This window comes from Callospermophilus lateralis, chromosome 6 (assembly GCF_048772815.1).
Source record: "Callospermophilus lateralis isolate mCalLat2 chromosome 6, mCalLat2.hap1, whole genome shotgun sequence".
Lineage (NCBI taxonomy): Eukaryota > Metazoa > Chordata > Mammalia > Rodentia > Sciuridae > Callospermophilus > Callospermophilus lateralis.
Window position 1 is genome coordinate 138847693 of NC_135310.1, and position 16103 is coordinate 138863795.

The 16103-nt window shown below is 41.2% G+C and overlaps 1 protein-coding gene across 1 annotated transcript in view; it reads right to left on the reverse strand.

The window, feature by feature from the left end:
* The window catches only part of Gmds (GDP-mannose 4,6-dehydratase), a 642352-nt gene extending 636235 nt beyond the window's left edge, over window positions 1–6117 (reverse strand). The window contains exon 1 of the mRNA XM_076857845.1: window positions 5774–6117. Coding sequence (XP_076713960.1) covers window positions 5774–5875 — 102 coding nt within the window. The 5' untranslated portion in view covers window positions 5876–6117. The remainder of the gene's footprint in view (window positions 1–5773) is intronic.
* Window positions 6118–16103: the final 9986 nt, after the last annotated feature.

Sequence of the window (16103 nt, forward strand, 5' to 3'; positions counted from 1 at the left end):
AGAGGTTTATGGACAGGGAAAAGCACTTTACTATCACCATTTTCATCTCTTTACCTGTAAGAACACTCAAAGTACTGAAAAAAATTCCTGAAGCTTCACCTGACCTCCATAAACTAGCCCTCAACCTCCCTGGTTCACCCTTATTCCAGACTTCTAGGACATACCAGCCAATCATGTTAACATCACTCAATGAGATGGTAGAGCACTTCTCAAATATATAGTTGCATTTAAAAACAACATATTTCTGGAGAAAGCAAATTTCTACAGTTTGTCCACAAACCGGCCAACAGAGCTAGTCTGACTTGACACTTGAGATCCTGAGGAAAAGCTAACATATGTAGGTCCTCAGGCAAGATAAAAGCTCACCAAGCCCTGGTTTCCTCAAGACAATGTAACATGGACAGTAAAAACAAGCACCACCTGAAGTGACCTGAGACAATATATGCAAAGTATGTGGCACCCAGTTATCATTACATAAACATCAGTAACATTTTTTTCTTTACCCACCTTTAAGTTACCCATAAAAAAATTTTTTTTAAACTTTTTCTTTCTTTCTTTTTTTTTTTTTTTTTTTTTTTGCTAAGTAACTAGGATTGAATACAATCCAGGGACACCCAGAAATCTAGCTAACTGTAAACATTTTGCCTCATCTCTTATGCCTGGTTCTTTCCATGGAATTACAGCCAAATAATACAGTTTGGCTAAACATGAAGTGATCATTTTTGTCTAATAAACTTTCAAGGAAAATCTGTTTCAAAAATTAAGCAAGAGCTGGGGATATGGCTTAGTGGTACAGCATTTGCCTAGCATACACAAGGCCCTGGGTTCAATCCTAGAACCCCCAAAAAATGATAAAAAGCAAAGGACAGGCAAATTGAAGATTCTTTAACTCAAAGAAAGCCCCTCAGCATCACAAGGACAAATAAGAGTCTTTTTAGACCATCAAAATACATGTTAGGAACTAATAAAACACATTCTTAATTTCAGCCTTAGAATCCTGAGGCCAAACATGGAGATATATAGCACTGGGTCTTCCCAGGTTATGAGTTGACAAGCTAGCACTCAAATAATTTTTGAGGCATGGAGGCAAACTACCAGGTATAATTATACATGACCTTGAATATACAGAAAAAAAAAAAAAAACAGTTATTTTTGTTTTTGTTTTTGTTTTCCAGTTTTGGGGGGGGGGGGCTAAATACTAGGACTGAGTCCAAAGACACTACACCACTGAGCTCTATCCCCAGCCCATATTATTATTTTGAGACACAGTCTCACTAAGTTGCTGAAGCTGGCCTTGAACTTGGCAATCCTCCCTCAATCTCCCCAGGATCTGGGGCCCAACCCTGTGGTGAATAGTAAATCTTAAGTGTTCTAAAGAAGGTTGTCTATAGTTAACCTCTTTCTTTAGTCCCAATAGTTTTATTAATCTTCCTATGTAGATTAAATACTAAAGATTTCTAATTAAATAATGTTAAGTACCTCAATCCTTTCAAACTATATTTTGTTAATATAAAGTGTTAAATGTTAAAATTAACATAAAGTTAGTTTTCCCTTGAATATTGAAATAGATTCTAAAATATTTATTCAGATGTTCATTTGTTATTAAACTTGACAGAACACTGTAATATCTATTTTACTAATGCATCCAGTCTTTCATTCCAATTTATGTGGCATGTTGTTCTGAGCCTTCTGAGTAAAAGTTAAATCCCTGTGAGATATGTACTAATAGTACTAATAGGCTACCTATCCACTTTGACTGGATGACCAGAAAGCTCAAAGCTGAATTTTATGTTCAACTTTCTACAGCTATCCTTGGCCCTCGATTTTGATATAATACTTCTTCCATCTTTCTATTTTCTTTATCACAGGCTCCTAGTTCTCATTTTGGAAGGTTTTGTCTTTGAGGTGCTGAGATTGAACCTAGAATCTCATGCACACTAGGTGTGTGCTCTACAACTGAGCTTCAACCTCAGCCCCTCAATTCATTTTTAAGGATGAGTCCCATGATATGTGTTTTATTGAAACCACCTCAAAATCTTTTGTGGAAGCGGAGGCTGCGGGTATAGCTTAGTGGTATAGCATGTGCTTATGCACAAGGTCATGGGTTTGATACCCAGCACCAAAAAGAAGAAAAAATATTTCAGAAAGTGATATAAACAATTCTTCTATATTACTGTTCCTCTTGTTATTACTAACAAGGATGGAAGCAGCAATGGAAAACTGTCTCCAAAACTCCCTTCTCTATACATTGCATGTGCAATTTACCCAGAACAGTCTCTTTAGTTTCTAGTATTCAAAAACTCCTAAAGTTGGATGAAATACTCATCTGGGTCCTAACATTTTTGTGCAATATTAATTTCTTTGTGTTCACTGTTTTTGTGTACATTGTCTTAAGCTCTTCAAAGACTATGAGATGCTGGTGGGAAGAGAATTTATCTTACACATCTTTTTATTCTAAGCAGCATCAAAACAAGCCTTTCACACTGCAGATGCACATTAAAGATATATCCTATCTATGGAAAAAGTCAATTTTCTTAAAAATCCACTAGGTAAAGCCATGTGGGAGGCAACAAGCTAAAAGTGAAATTTCTATCTTAACACAGTTTACAAACTCAAAGAATGAAGATATGTAAATTATACAATCAATAGGGATTGCATATATGTAAATACAAAGAAAGTTCCTGGAGTGGCTGCATTTGGCAGGATTAATCTGAGAACACTGAGGCTTTTAGTCAAGCTAAAAGGAATAAGATCTGTCCATTCAGCCACAAATAATGACTCCAAAGAGGTACAAGGCAATAGTACTCAAAGAACAGCAAGAACATTTCTATGCACAGTAAGAACAGCAAACATCATTAGACAATGAAGGTGAGCTTTGGGGATGGCTGGCAGAGAGCCTGGAGGCAGCAATGGAAAACAAGAGCCTGGGCTTATTTAAAGATGATTTAATAAGGTACACTTTTTGGAAAAGGATCCACTACTGTGACAAGAATAGATCAGAGTGGAAAACCAGAATAAAAAACCTGAGCATACATGCTAGAGGTATATAGCAGATAAGACAAATACCCTGGGACAACCCATTTAAGCTCAGTGGTACATTTCAGTGACCGAGTGTCAGAATACAAGCACTTAAATCTGAGCCTTTTCAGAAAATCTTTCAATCAATCAATCAACACCTTCTCTCTCTCTCTCTCTCTCTCTCTCTCTCTCTCTCTCTCTCTCTCTCTCTCTCTCTCTTCCTCTCTCTCTCTCTCAATTAATGTGTCTGAGAAAGTATAACAAAATGATTCAGAGAAACTGCCCTGGAGTCTGACTCTTAAGTTTAGACCTCAGCTCTGACACTCATTAGGTGTGTGACCTCGAGCAATCTTACTTAGCCAGGTGTAAAACAGGGAGACAAATTATACCTGTCTCTTAGAGATATATAAAATGTCTAACAGAGTGAGTAGCACAAGAAGTTCTCAGCCAATACTATTAAGAAAATGTTCAATAAGGTATGAACCCCTTGCATTCATATCACAGTCCTCCAGGGATGCTTGATGCTCAGGTTGGGAGTCATTTTCCTAGAAAATAAGTAAAAAGCATAGAAGAATAGTAAATTCCATCAGCAAGTATTTATGTGGCAGCTCCAGGACTCAGCACTGCGCTAAGTGCAACAACAGGAAGTCAATGCAACACTAAGCAAGCAAGAAGACAATGCTGAGGGCAGACACTGGAGGGAACTGAGGAAAGGACACCGGGGCAGAGAACAGGAGACTGACAGAGAAGCAGGGTTTTTTCTTGTTTTGTTTTGTTTATTACTGGGGATTGAACTCAGGAGAGCTTTACCACTAAGTCACATCCCCAGCTTCTTATTTTTTTATTTTCAGACAGTGTATCAGTAAGTTGCTTAAAGTCTTTTATTGAGGCTATCCTCAAACTTATCCTCCTGCCTCAACCACCTGAGTGGCTGGGATTACAGGTATGAGCCAAAGAGCCTGGCAAGTGTCTAAAGCTGGAAATGAGTCAAAAAATTCTAGTTAGGGTATGTTGAGCATGGTGCTTCAGGAGACACTCCTCCACACACACATACCTCTGGTGGCAGCCTGCAGGACAAAGTAGAGTGACGGGCCACTTTCAAGTCTTCCTAGCGACTCAGTACCAGTCAAGTGACCACTCTCAAATGTTTAAATAAGGTTCCATTTCTAACCTGCACTGATTGACTACTAGTCACTTAAATTGGTATAAGCAATACAAATAGCATATTAATATCTTTACCAATTTCTCAACAATTCTAAAAAGATTGATACTTTCAAGAGATCGTGTAAATTTAGCTAACAGTTGAGCTTTGGAGCTAGTCTGAGTTTTTGGAAAAATGGAATCATCTGTAGAAAGGTCTCCAGTATTACAAGAGAGAGGACAGGGCTGCAGGGATAGATCAGGGGTTAGAACGTGCATACAAAGTCCTTGGTTTCATAACCAAAATATAGAGAATGAGACAGTAAGTAGGCCCTGATCTGTCTTACTGCCTGATTTTATGGGATTTCTTCCTCAACTTTAGATCCTTCTCCTAAGCACCTCTTTTACCAGTTTTGAAGCACCTGTTTTAATTACTTTACACAAAACAAGATGCACAAATAACTAGAAATTAACCAGGATACAGAAGTTGAAATTGTCCAATATTCTGAGGCTGTGTATCTGACCAGTTTCAATTTCTCCTTCCCTAATGTTAGGGAGCTTTGAAAGTAGCTTCACTCCAAATAGACACTTTCCAACTGGCTGACCTCAGGCAAATCAAACTCCTAAACCTCAATTTCCACATCTACAAGGTGGGAATAATAGGGAGTTCATTGTGAGAACCAGTGAGTTATTATTAGTCATGTAACTGGAATATAAAGAGCACAATATGTATAAGCTATTATTATCATCTTTTACATCTTCCTTATTTAAGCATTACATTAGTCACCCCCCTACCAGAAGCTATCCAGGGACACACAATATCCCATTTATGAATATGACTATTTCATCACCCATGAAGCTTGATAAGACACAGTGGTCTGCCCCACCTGTTGTAATACCCCTAGGAAATGACTGTCACAAACTAGGTACTCTCAGCCTGCAACATAAGGTCCCAACATTCAGGACAGCTCCACCTGATTACCCCACTGAAGGAATTCATTTCTTTGGAAATAAACGCTAGCATTAGTTTGGGACTTGTCCATGAGAAACCTGCAAAATGTGATCATGAATCTCAGAAGTTCGTGTGATTTTAAAAGTTTTTGTGAGTTCTACCCTTACCCAGATATTTCCTAGTATGTGACTCTACAGCACTACTTTCTTTTCTATCTGGAAATCTGGTCAGGGGGTACCAAGAGAGCAAGGCACCCCCTTCTCTGCTTCCCAGGCATTAGAGTTAAGTAGGATAGGTTCTTTCCCCTCCTTGGGCACTAACATCTGCCAAGAACGAAATCCCAACTGCACCCTCAGGCTTGGAGATACAAGCGCTGCGGTCACCAGGTGGGCGAAGGTAATCCTGCCCAGGTATGAAGATCACACGCCGTGCGGAACACAAGCTCATAACCCCCAGAGGAAGACCAGAAGTCTAGGAGACATTTCGTACGCTCCACATGCAACACACTCCCCGCGGCGCATTGCTGTCCCACCTCCCGGCAGCAGACACCTTCCGGGACGCCCAGAGGGCTGTTCCTGGAGACGCAGGCAGCCCCGAGCAGAGGGAGCGCACGCACACGTGCCTGGCAGCCGCAGGCCCGCTCGCCCCCGCCTCCGCACTCACCTGGCCGGTGATGCCAGTGATGAGCGCCACCTTCCTGAACTTGCCCATCTCGCCGTCCCCGGAACCCCGGGGGCTAGGGCAGCGTGCCGGCGCGTGTGCCATGTCGCCGCGGACAGGCGGGCGTGCGGCCCAGGGCTGGGCAGGGCGGAGCAGAGCGGAGCTCGGGCGGCAGCGCCGGTAGGATGTTGGGGGTGTGCCGTGCGCAAGCTGCCTCGTCGGGCTGCAGGCAGAGGGAGACGCACCGCGCTGCCGGCCGCCACAGTCTGACAGGGGCGCGCGGGAGGCTGGGCGGGGAGGGACAGGGGCGGGCCGAGGCGGGCCCCGCTGCTGGGCGGCGGGGCTGCGGCCTGGCGGGCGCCGCGTCATCCGCGTCAGCCCGCTACGCTGCCGCGGCGCCCGCGGCAAGCCACGCCTCTCGCCGGCGGCCGCGCGGGAGGGGCGGGGCTTGTCGCCGCCTCCGCGGGTAAGAGCAAGGCAGCGGGAGGAGGGGCTGGCCACCGGCGGCCTGGGCTCTGTCCTTGCGTGCTCTCTTCCCCTCCCGACTCTCCCAGGAATCCTGTTGTCACCCGAGGATGCTGGGAGGAACTACAAGCGACCTTTCCGTTAGGAAAAAAGCCCTCAATTTCACATCCAGGCGTCCCAGGTTCGGGGTTGTAGACTTTGGTAAATTATTCCTGGAAAACTGTTGCATTGGCCTGTTTAGTCTGGTTTTATGTTACTTGAAGGACACTAGCGTTAGAGGGCCCTAAATGGGGTCACAGATATAGGGAAAGACTAACCTCACCCCTAGCCTGGCTTTCTGACTTTGAGCTTTTATGAGGCTTGGAAGTGTGTACAAGGTTCCAAGTAGCTCGATTAAAAGTACAGTATTCAGGGCTGGGGCTATAACTCAGTGGTAGAGCGCTTTCTTGTACATGTGAGGCACTGGGTTTGATCTCAACACCACATAAATTAAATAAATAAGTATATTGTGTCCATGTACAACAAAAAATGAAACAAAAAAATAAAAGGATTTAAAAATAAGTATAGTATTCAAGTTTGCAGGACTTGCTGTACAAGACCAGAAAGTCTCTGGCCCCACCCACGTGCAGCATAAAGACAAATGACAAAAAGACTGCATGGGTCAATAAACCTGCAAGTGGTAAATGTCGAAGAGTAATTCAGACATAAGGCAGAGTCCCAGCTTGGCGTCTGTGGGATTTAGCTTGCATTTGGCAGATACACATTGGGCAAGACAAGGAGTGTGTGTGACTCAAAGGGAGGATAGCAAGTGTGAAGGGAAGAGACAAACTTCCCTCCCCCACTTTGCTTTTTATCTGTACATACTTCTCTCCCCCAAATAACCTCAGATAATTGCTTTATATCAAAAACTGATTTCCTGAGACAGTGCCTAACATAACATGCAGGATGTGGTGCCGAACTGGATTCCCCAAATCAGGAAAACTCAAAATTAAATTAACCCCTCCCCCAACCCCTCAGGAACATTCCTTAGTTTTATAGACAGAATTGTCTGGTTTCATACCTTGATTCTGCTTTGGGTATTCTGTAGCAAGAATGAGACCCTTAAGTAGAGAAAACACATTCATTTAGAGGAATTTAGTATATGTCTTTGAAATATACTAGATTATCTTAAAAACTTATATTTGTTTTCATGTGAATTGACCCTTTCCAAAAAATTGCTGAGCAAAATCTATACTCAAAGGAGATATTCCCATTTCTCCCATAGCTTTGCAAACTATCACACCAGCAAACACCAAAAAATCACCTATCCTAGTAAAAAATGTGACAGTAGAGATGTTATCTTTGGGATGTCCACTTGGGGTTTAGGTCCAACACAAAGAGTTGAGTAAGACACACAGAAGTACCAGAAAAAGTACAGATTCATTGAAGGTGAAGGTGAGAGTAGCACTCAATAAGGTAGAGCAAAGTAGGTGAGCAAGAAAGAGAAACTTACAGCCCTGATATCTGGAAATTAGTGACTTATATGCTGAGGTGTGAGGTGTTCTCTTCCCTATAGGAACCTGATGGAAGACCTTACCCCATTTGCTCCCACTGGTTATTTTAGAACACCGTACTTGGGGCAGGAGTTATCATGGGCAATTAGTCTTCAGTGGTAGGAGTTGTCATGGTAATGGGATATCATAAACATGGATATGATGACTCATCTCCTGTCTTGTCCTCCAGTGGCATTTTTCTTGTACCCTGCCTCAGCCATCTTGGCATCCCTGAACTCCTAACAGAAGTCACCAAAATAAAACCAATATTGTTAAGGCCTGAAAATAAAATATTTATAAGATATTAAGAGAACATAGTTAAAAAATATTGAGGATCAGAGATGAAAACTGAAGTATATTTTTCTCGAAAATTTCTAAGACAGGTGGTAAGGCAGTTTATTAACCTGCCAGGGCTTTCAAAACACAGAACCACAGAGTAGGTGACTTAAACAACAGAAATTTATTTCCTCACAGTTCTGGCGGTTGGAAGTACAAGATCAAGGGTTGATTTCTTCTGAGGCCTCTCTCCTTTGCTTGTGGAGTCTGTCTTCATGTCCAGGTGATGTTCTTCCCACATATGTGTTTGTGTCCAAACTTGCTATTCTTATGAGGACACCAGTTATGTCTGATTAGGACCCTAACAACCTCTTTTTAACTTAATTACTTCTTTTAAGACCCTATTTACAAATACATCCACATTTTGAGCTACTGAGGTTTAAGACTTTAACATATGAATTGAGGGAGGAACAAAATTCAGTCCATAACAGAGAGAGACAGGAAAAGAGGTTTTTCTGGTTCCTTTGGTTTAGAGGTAGGAAAGGAAATGTGTGATGGGAGTGGATGTTGTAATTTTCCCTGTGGCATTAGGGGAACACAACAGTCAGCACAGGGGTTAGGTAGCATGAGAAGGTTGATGACATTAGCTAAAAGGACAGTTACAGGATATAGAATAGTGAAAAGCTCTAGGGGCAATGGTCCTAATTGTGTTTTACTCTAACATTAATTCTCAACCATAAGTGATTTTGCCCCCCAGGGGACATTGGACAATGTCTGGAGACATAGTTTGGTTGTCCTAACTGAACTTGTGCTGTTGGTATTTATTAAGTAGAGGCCAGGTATGTTTCTCAACATCTAACAATGAACAGAATAGCCTTTCTCAACAAAGAATAATCTGGCTGAAAATTTCAATATATTTGGTCTCCTGTATCCATGTGTTCTGCACCTATAGATTCAACCACCCTCTATTATATACTATGTAGTTAGTTCTACAGTGTTTGTGTCTATACTGAACATCTATAGTCATTTTTTTCTTCTCATCATTCCCTAAAAGATATACCATAACAACAGCATAACATAGCATTTTTATTATATTAGGTATTATAAGTCATCTAAAGATGATTTAGGGGTGGGGTTTTATCTCAGTGGCAGAGTACTTGCCTAGTATGCTTGAGGCCCAAGTTTGCTCCCCAGCACTACAAAAAAAAAAAAAAAAAAAAAAAGAAAGAAAACTTAAAGTCTATAGGAGAATTATATAGGTATATGCAAATGCTTCCCCATGTTGTACAAAAGACTTAAGAATCTGCAGATATTGATACCTATGGAGCGGTGGAAGGCCTATCCTGGAATCAGTCTCCTTTGTATTTCGAACTTGGATTTCAACTCTATAGGAGTCCTAGAACAGAGGCCCAACTCTCAGGGGTCCAAGCAAGTTGGGTCTAGTCATTCAACCCAAAAACCAAATGGTGAAACCAAATGGTAAAGGGCAGGAAAGGAATATTAATCAGTAGAGCTAACAAGGAAGTTGAACGAGACCAACATTTCCAGTGCTGTCTTCAGTGGTACTGGCATGATCTCCTAGGTTATCCAGAAAAGGGGCAGGAAAAGCATGCACAGTCATGCACATATCAAGCCTAGTTGATCATTTTCTTATGATTGGTCATAGGGAGACTTGTTCCTATTACATGGTGGGTAATTTGGGCACACCACAAGACTTTATCCATCAGATAATAGTGTTCCTGGAATCCAAGATGACTGACTCGTAGCAAAAGAGACAGATGTAAAATGGAGGCAGAGATGCCATTTTCTTTTATATGTGCAGGTCCAAGTAAAGAGTATTTTCAGCAAAAGCAACCTTGAAATCCTTGTGTACAGTCATGCATCCACACCACCATCAAGATACTGAACAGTTCCAATACCACAAGGATGCCTCATGTTTCTCTTTTATAACCACTCCACTCCCTCTTGCCCATCTCTAGTCTCTGAAACTACCAATCTGCTCTCTATTTCTAAGATTTTTCCATTCAAGCTCCCTGGAGATTCACCCAACTTCTATGTATTGACATTTGGTTCAATTTTACTTTTGAGTATATTCCATGGTATGGATATCAAATTTTTTTTTTAACCACTCACACGTTGAAGAATTTCTGGGCTGTTTCCAGTTTGGAACTGCCATAAATAAAGCTGCCATAAACATTCATGTACAGATTTTTGTATGAATGAAAGTTTCATTTTGAAGCATGATACCCACTATGACTTTAATCACACAAAATGGGATGTTGTATATGTACACACTCAATCTGGAGGTGACACATCCTGCTTGGGATTGGATGACTTTGTTCTTTGCTTGTGTTTGTTTGTTTATTTGTTTCCTGTAATGTACATATTAATGTTTAAAAAAATAAACCCTATTTTAAAAGCCTGGGGGGAAAAAAGATTCATTTTGCCCCAGAGTAGAATCACATAGTAATTTTTTAAAAACTGATAAAGCGTTCCTTTGCAAGGATTTTATAAATATAAAATTCCCTGAATTAAATTCCATTCTGCTTGAAATACCTATAGCAGTCTCTGTGTCCAGCACTAAATCCTGACTGACATGGTGATATAGGTAAGACTGGACTACAGATTCAGTGCCCATAATTAAGGCTGAAAGATTAATGAAATGGTCAAAGCATGTGAGTGTGATTGAGAAAGAAGGGTTGGAGCAAGAGAAATTATACAGGGGGAAAGTATAGACCATTTCCTTTTTACTTTCCTTCCACTTCAGGATTTACACCAGTTTTCCAGTTTAGGAAATAAGTGGGATTGAAGCACTGGATTTTTAAATGAACTCTTACAAAATCTAATTTTGTTGGACATGAAACAGTGTGGAAAACTGGTTTTTCACTGGAAAAAAAAATTACTTTGCATGGATCTTCTTTCTAAGAATACATAGCAGAAGCAACAGGGTTTTACACACAGAATTGGAAGGCAACAAGATATTCCTAGGGTCTAAAATTCCTAGGGTCTTCTGAAATCTGTCAACACAGCTTTGGAACATACCATTCTACTACTGCAATCACACCATTACAACACATTTTTTGGATGATGTGTTCTTTTTTTTATTAATTTTACTTTTTATTTGGGAAATGAGGGTTGGTCTCAAACCCCTAGGCTAAAGTGATCCTTTTGCCTCAGCTTCCTGAGTAGCAGGAACTTAAGGCACTCACCACAGTGCTCTTACCACAGTGTATTTAGAAAAGGAAAATAAAAGTATTTAAAATTATTGGAGACACTTATTTCTCTTATGTCCTCATTCATTTAATTTTTCATAAGATAGATCTCTGTCTTCAGGTAAATGAACATTACAAGTTTCAAGTTCTAGACTGTGTGTGTGTGTGTGTGTGTGTGTGTGTGTGTATATATATATATATGTATATATATATATATATATATATGGGTGTCTATGCACAGCAGGGCATATATGTGTACCTAAAGTCACTTTGTCTCTATCTTTCTTCATTTTTTTAAAAGTTTTCAAAAGTTGAACCAATGGTTTTCAAGGTAGCAAAACTATTCACTGGGCAAGTTTCATTGGAAAACTTTTTCATTCTTATCATCTTAACTTCTCAATGCACAAATTCCCTGGGAGCAGCCTTGGAATCATTGCTGCCACTGTCTAATGCAAATCTCCTCTCAGGAAGCACAGCATTGTTTTTCCATTAGTGGCATCAAACCCAGAAGGGAAAAACATATGAAGCTTTTAAGTCTTTTCTGGTCTCAATTTTCAGCATTCTCCTCTCAGGATTTAAGAACATATATGTGCCCACTCCTCCCTTTGTGACATTTCTTAAAGCCATGCTCAATAAAAGTGGATCTCCAATAACATAAAACACTAGAGATGAAGTAATACATTGTTTTTTAAATTAGATGAGGTAATAAAATACTCTTGCCTGCATGTGGAAACTTTCCAGTACCTGGCTACTAGTCTGATCCTTCTAATATGTCAAAATTGCCTCAAGGTTAAGATATTGGTCTCATTTTTAACTTTAAGTACTTTACTGCCAGCAAACTCTTACCATTTTGTACTAACATGTTCAAGATGCTGTCATAAACCTCAAATGCTCCAGGCTGAGTCCACTACAGCTAGTAATGACTTCTAAACTTCCTTCTAGTATTTTGATGCTCAGGAAAGGTCTTGACTAGGGAACTATTCTGTAGCTAGGATTATAAAAGTAAGCACCTTGAATCCCATGCATCACAGATTTGCTAGACCTCCTGAAAGAAAAAGTAAAGAAAGAGAGCTTTTATCCTAGTGAATTTTTCTAGCATTTTTTTCTCATTTTGTTTCATTTTTGTGGTGCTGGGGATGGAACCCAGGACCTGCATGCACTGTACCATTGAGCTACAACCCCAAATCCTAATGAAATTTTTAAGTGCTCCCCTCCTTCCCATCTAGAGAGCTTCCATCACCCTCTGGAAGACAGTTCTTAGGGAATTCACCTGAGAACACAAGAGTGCTAAAGAGTGTCTGGGCTCTGTCCTGGACTGTACCCTAATCCTTAGTGAGTAGATGCAAGTGTGACATAATGATGCAAGGAACCTCTAGATAATCCTCAAATGCAGCTCTGGGGAAACTTGTCCCAAATTCTCAAATCAAACTATAAGTCAAAACTAAAAAAGCAAGGGGATCCTCTGGGGAACCTTACCAAAGAGCAATAAACATGGGTGGGGATAGAATCTTCAGCAACCTGCAAGCAGTGGAAATAATCATAGCCAAATTAATATCAGTTGTGGTCCTGGCAAGGTGATTGTGAGAAACAGGCTCACCTGTCCAAACATGAATGGGCTGAGAGGTACAAAGAAATTGAGACTTTCAAATAACGGTCTTGCAAGATTGGGTGTCAGGGGTGCCTGCATAATCCACATTTTATCTCCTAGAGTGCAAGGTCCCTCTCCTGGTTCCTCATTGGCTGAGTACCATGGGGTGTACAAATCTTCCAAATGTCACCTAGGTTTTACTGCCTCCTCTTAGGTAAATTAAAGAAATATACTTTTAACTGTTCCCATTTTCCTCTGGTCTCTTGTGGTGGGAAAGCTTTTCTGAGATTAACTACACTTTGGCACATATGAGGTTTGTCTTTGTTGATCTGACTGGGCCCCTTCCCCATCACCTCCTGTTTGTCAAGGGGCTGTGAATCTCTCACTGAGGTGTTAACTTGTAGTAACCATCACATCCTCAGTAATTTTATAATTAAGGCTAAATACTGTATTCTGAAAACAAACCACTGGACTTTGTATGTCTCACAATGACCATGGCAATAAAAAGAAGCTTTGAATTAACTCCCAAGACAAGGAGTATTTGGCAAGTATTTAAGGAAAGGAGCACAAGTGGGTAATTGAAGGTTAGTCTAAAGCCATCAGGATAATTCCGTTCCCCTCATCAGTGAAGGTTTTGGGCATAAACATGTGAACATGTAAACGTGATAGGCAGCCCTAGCCACTAAGACGTGATGGGTGAGATAATTCTGCTCATGAGTCCTTCCCACCCAACTGCAAAGGGGGGATATCCTAAGCTCAGTGTGATGTCACTCTGCTTTTTCTGGGTGAGATCCAACCAGATCCTTCCTGATTGCTGTGGAACAAACTACTCACAAGTCTGTGAGTCACTAATCCAGGCAGGGCTCCTCTGGACAGTTCTTCTGCTCCTGTGATATCAGCTGGGGCCACAGAACAGTATTCAGAAGATGGCTAGTATAGTCTAAGCATGCATAACGTGTTCCTTCACGTCTAGTCTTGATACGGAAGGCTGGTTCATCTGGGATCTAAGATGGCCAGGCCTCTCTCCATCAGAGATGGCCTGCCTGGTCCCTTTGACATGCTAGAAACTTACACAGGGAGTCAGGACTATCAAGAATAAGGATTCTATAAAACCTAGGAAGAAACAGCATCACTCCTTATGACTTAATCTTGATGACTCAGGAAAACATTTCCATCACATTCTATTGTTCAAAGCGAGATAGTAAGACTAGTCCAAAGTCAAAGGGAAGGAATTAGATCCTATCTCTTGATATGAGGAACAGCATAAATAGAGAAGGAAGGAGTTGATAGCACCCCTCTCTGGAAACTCTCTCAGACCCTCTCTGGACCACTTCAATCCACACGCAAAACATACTCACAGCTTGTGTTCTTTTATATGCTGCATACAAAAATCAGCACAAAGGTAGCAGTTTTTAACAGTACACATTTATTGTCTCACAATTTCTATAGGTCAGGAGTCTGAGCATGGCTTCGCTGGCCCCTCCACTCAGGGTCTCACATATCTGTGATAGAGGTGTCAGCTGGGCTGTGTTTTCATTTGGAGACTTACCAGGGAAGAACCTGCTTCCTGGTCATTGGGTTGGTTACAGATTTCATTACATCGTGGACGTAAGACTGAGGGCCCTTGTCTTTTGGAAGCTGTCAGAAGAAGCCAGCTTTGAGTCCCAGAGTCCACTTGCAGTTCTGTACTCTGAGGGTTTCCTCAACATGGCTACTCACTTCATTGAGTCAGGGAGGGCACTCTCCCAATCCAGTTTGCTAAGATGGAGACTTATATGACATAACCTAATCAAGAAAATGGAGTGAAATCTCATCGCCTTTGCCATAGTCTGTTAATTAGAAGCAAAAATCACAGATCCCACCCTTACTCAAGGGGACAGGATCTTAAGAGCCATAAACACTTGGATGTGAGAATTATTGATCCTAGGGTTAGCCCATTACACTCAACCCTCGGAAGCGCCCAACTTTGGTGGAATAAGCTAAAACTTTTATCACTCATCGTTCTGTGTGTTGACTGACCTCAGGTGGGAAGCTGCTACTTGGATTATACTTCTGGTTGCAGACAGATGGCACCTGGGACTGGAAATCCAAGATGGCTTCTTCACACCTGAGTTGGGATGACTAGGTACTGGGGCCTGTGTAGGCATCCTTTTCTCTGTGTGAAGCCTCTCTATGTGGCTAGCCTGGGCTTTCCCACAGTGTGGGAGACTCAGAGTAGCCAGCTTAGCTGGCTTCCAAAGAGTAAATGTTCCGGTAGTCCCAGTTGGAGGCTGCAAGGATTTTTATGATCTAGGCTCAGCAGTCACACAGTGTGATCTCAGTCACTGCTTTGGGTTGGACAAGGTTTGAGTGTGTCTCCAAGGTTTGTGTGTTGACCTTACTCTCCCTGGGAAGTATTAAGAGGGTGGAAAATTAATCCAACAATAGTGTTTAGAGGTGGGGCCTTAACCAAGTGATTAGGGTCAAAAAAGGTCATCAAGTAGAGCCTCCAATACTGAATGATGCTGGCTTTATAAGAGGAGGGAGAGAGGGCTGGGGATGTGTAGCTCAGTGGTACAGTGCTTACCTAGCATGTGCAAGGCCCTGGGTTTAATTCTCAGTACCAAAACCATTTTTTTTCAAAACGAAGGGGAGAAACCTGATATACATATGTGCTCTTTCTCTTTCATCATGTGACACCCCATATCATCTAGGAACTCTGCCAGCAAGAAAGCCATCACCACATGTGACTCCTTGAGCTTAGACCAGAACCATGAACAGAAATAAACTTCTTTTCTTTATAGATTAGCCTGACTCAGGTATTTTGTTATAGTAATGGAAAACTCATATTTTGTTGGTCAAGAGCAAGTCACAAGGTCATATTCAAGAGATGGGGACTATTCTGGAACAATAAATTCTAGGAAGGGCTGGGGATGTGGCTCAAGCGGTAGCACGCTCGCCTGGCATGCGCATGGCACTGGGTTCGATCCTCAGCACCACATACAAATAAAGATGTTGTGTCCACCAAAAACTAAAAAATAAATATTAAAAAATTCTCTCTCTCTCTCTTTGAAAAAAATAATTCTAAGAAATACTGCTTACTGGAAGAACCATTTTTGAGGACTAATTGTAAAAGCAGAATATATCAACTTACAAAAGCAGTATAATTACTATATACAGTTTAAAAAACTAGTTGCCACATATTTATCACCTGGATCAATATCCAGATTCCACATGTGATTTTTTGACTCAGCAACCAATGCCATATTGGTGTATTAGCC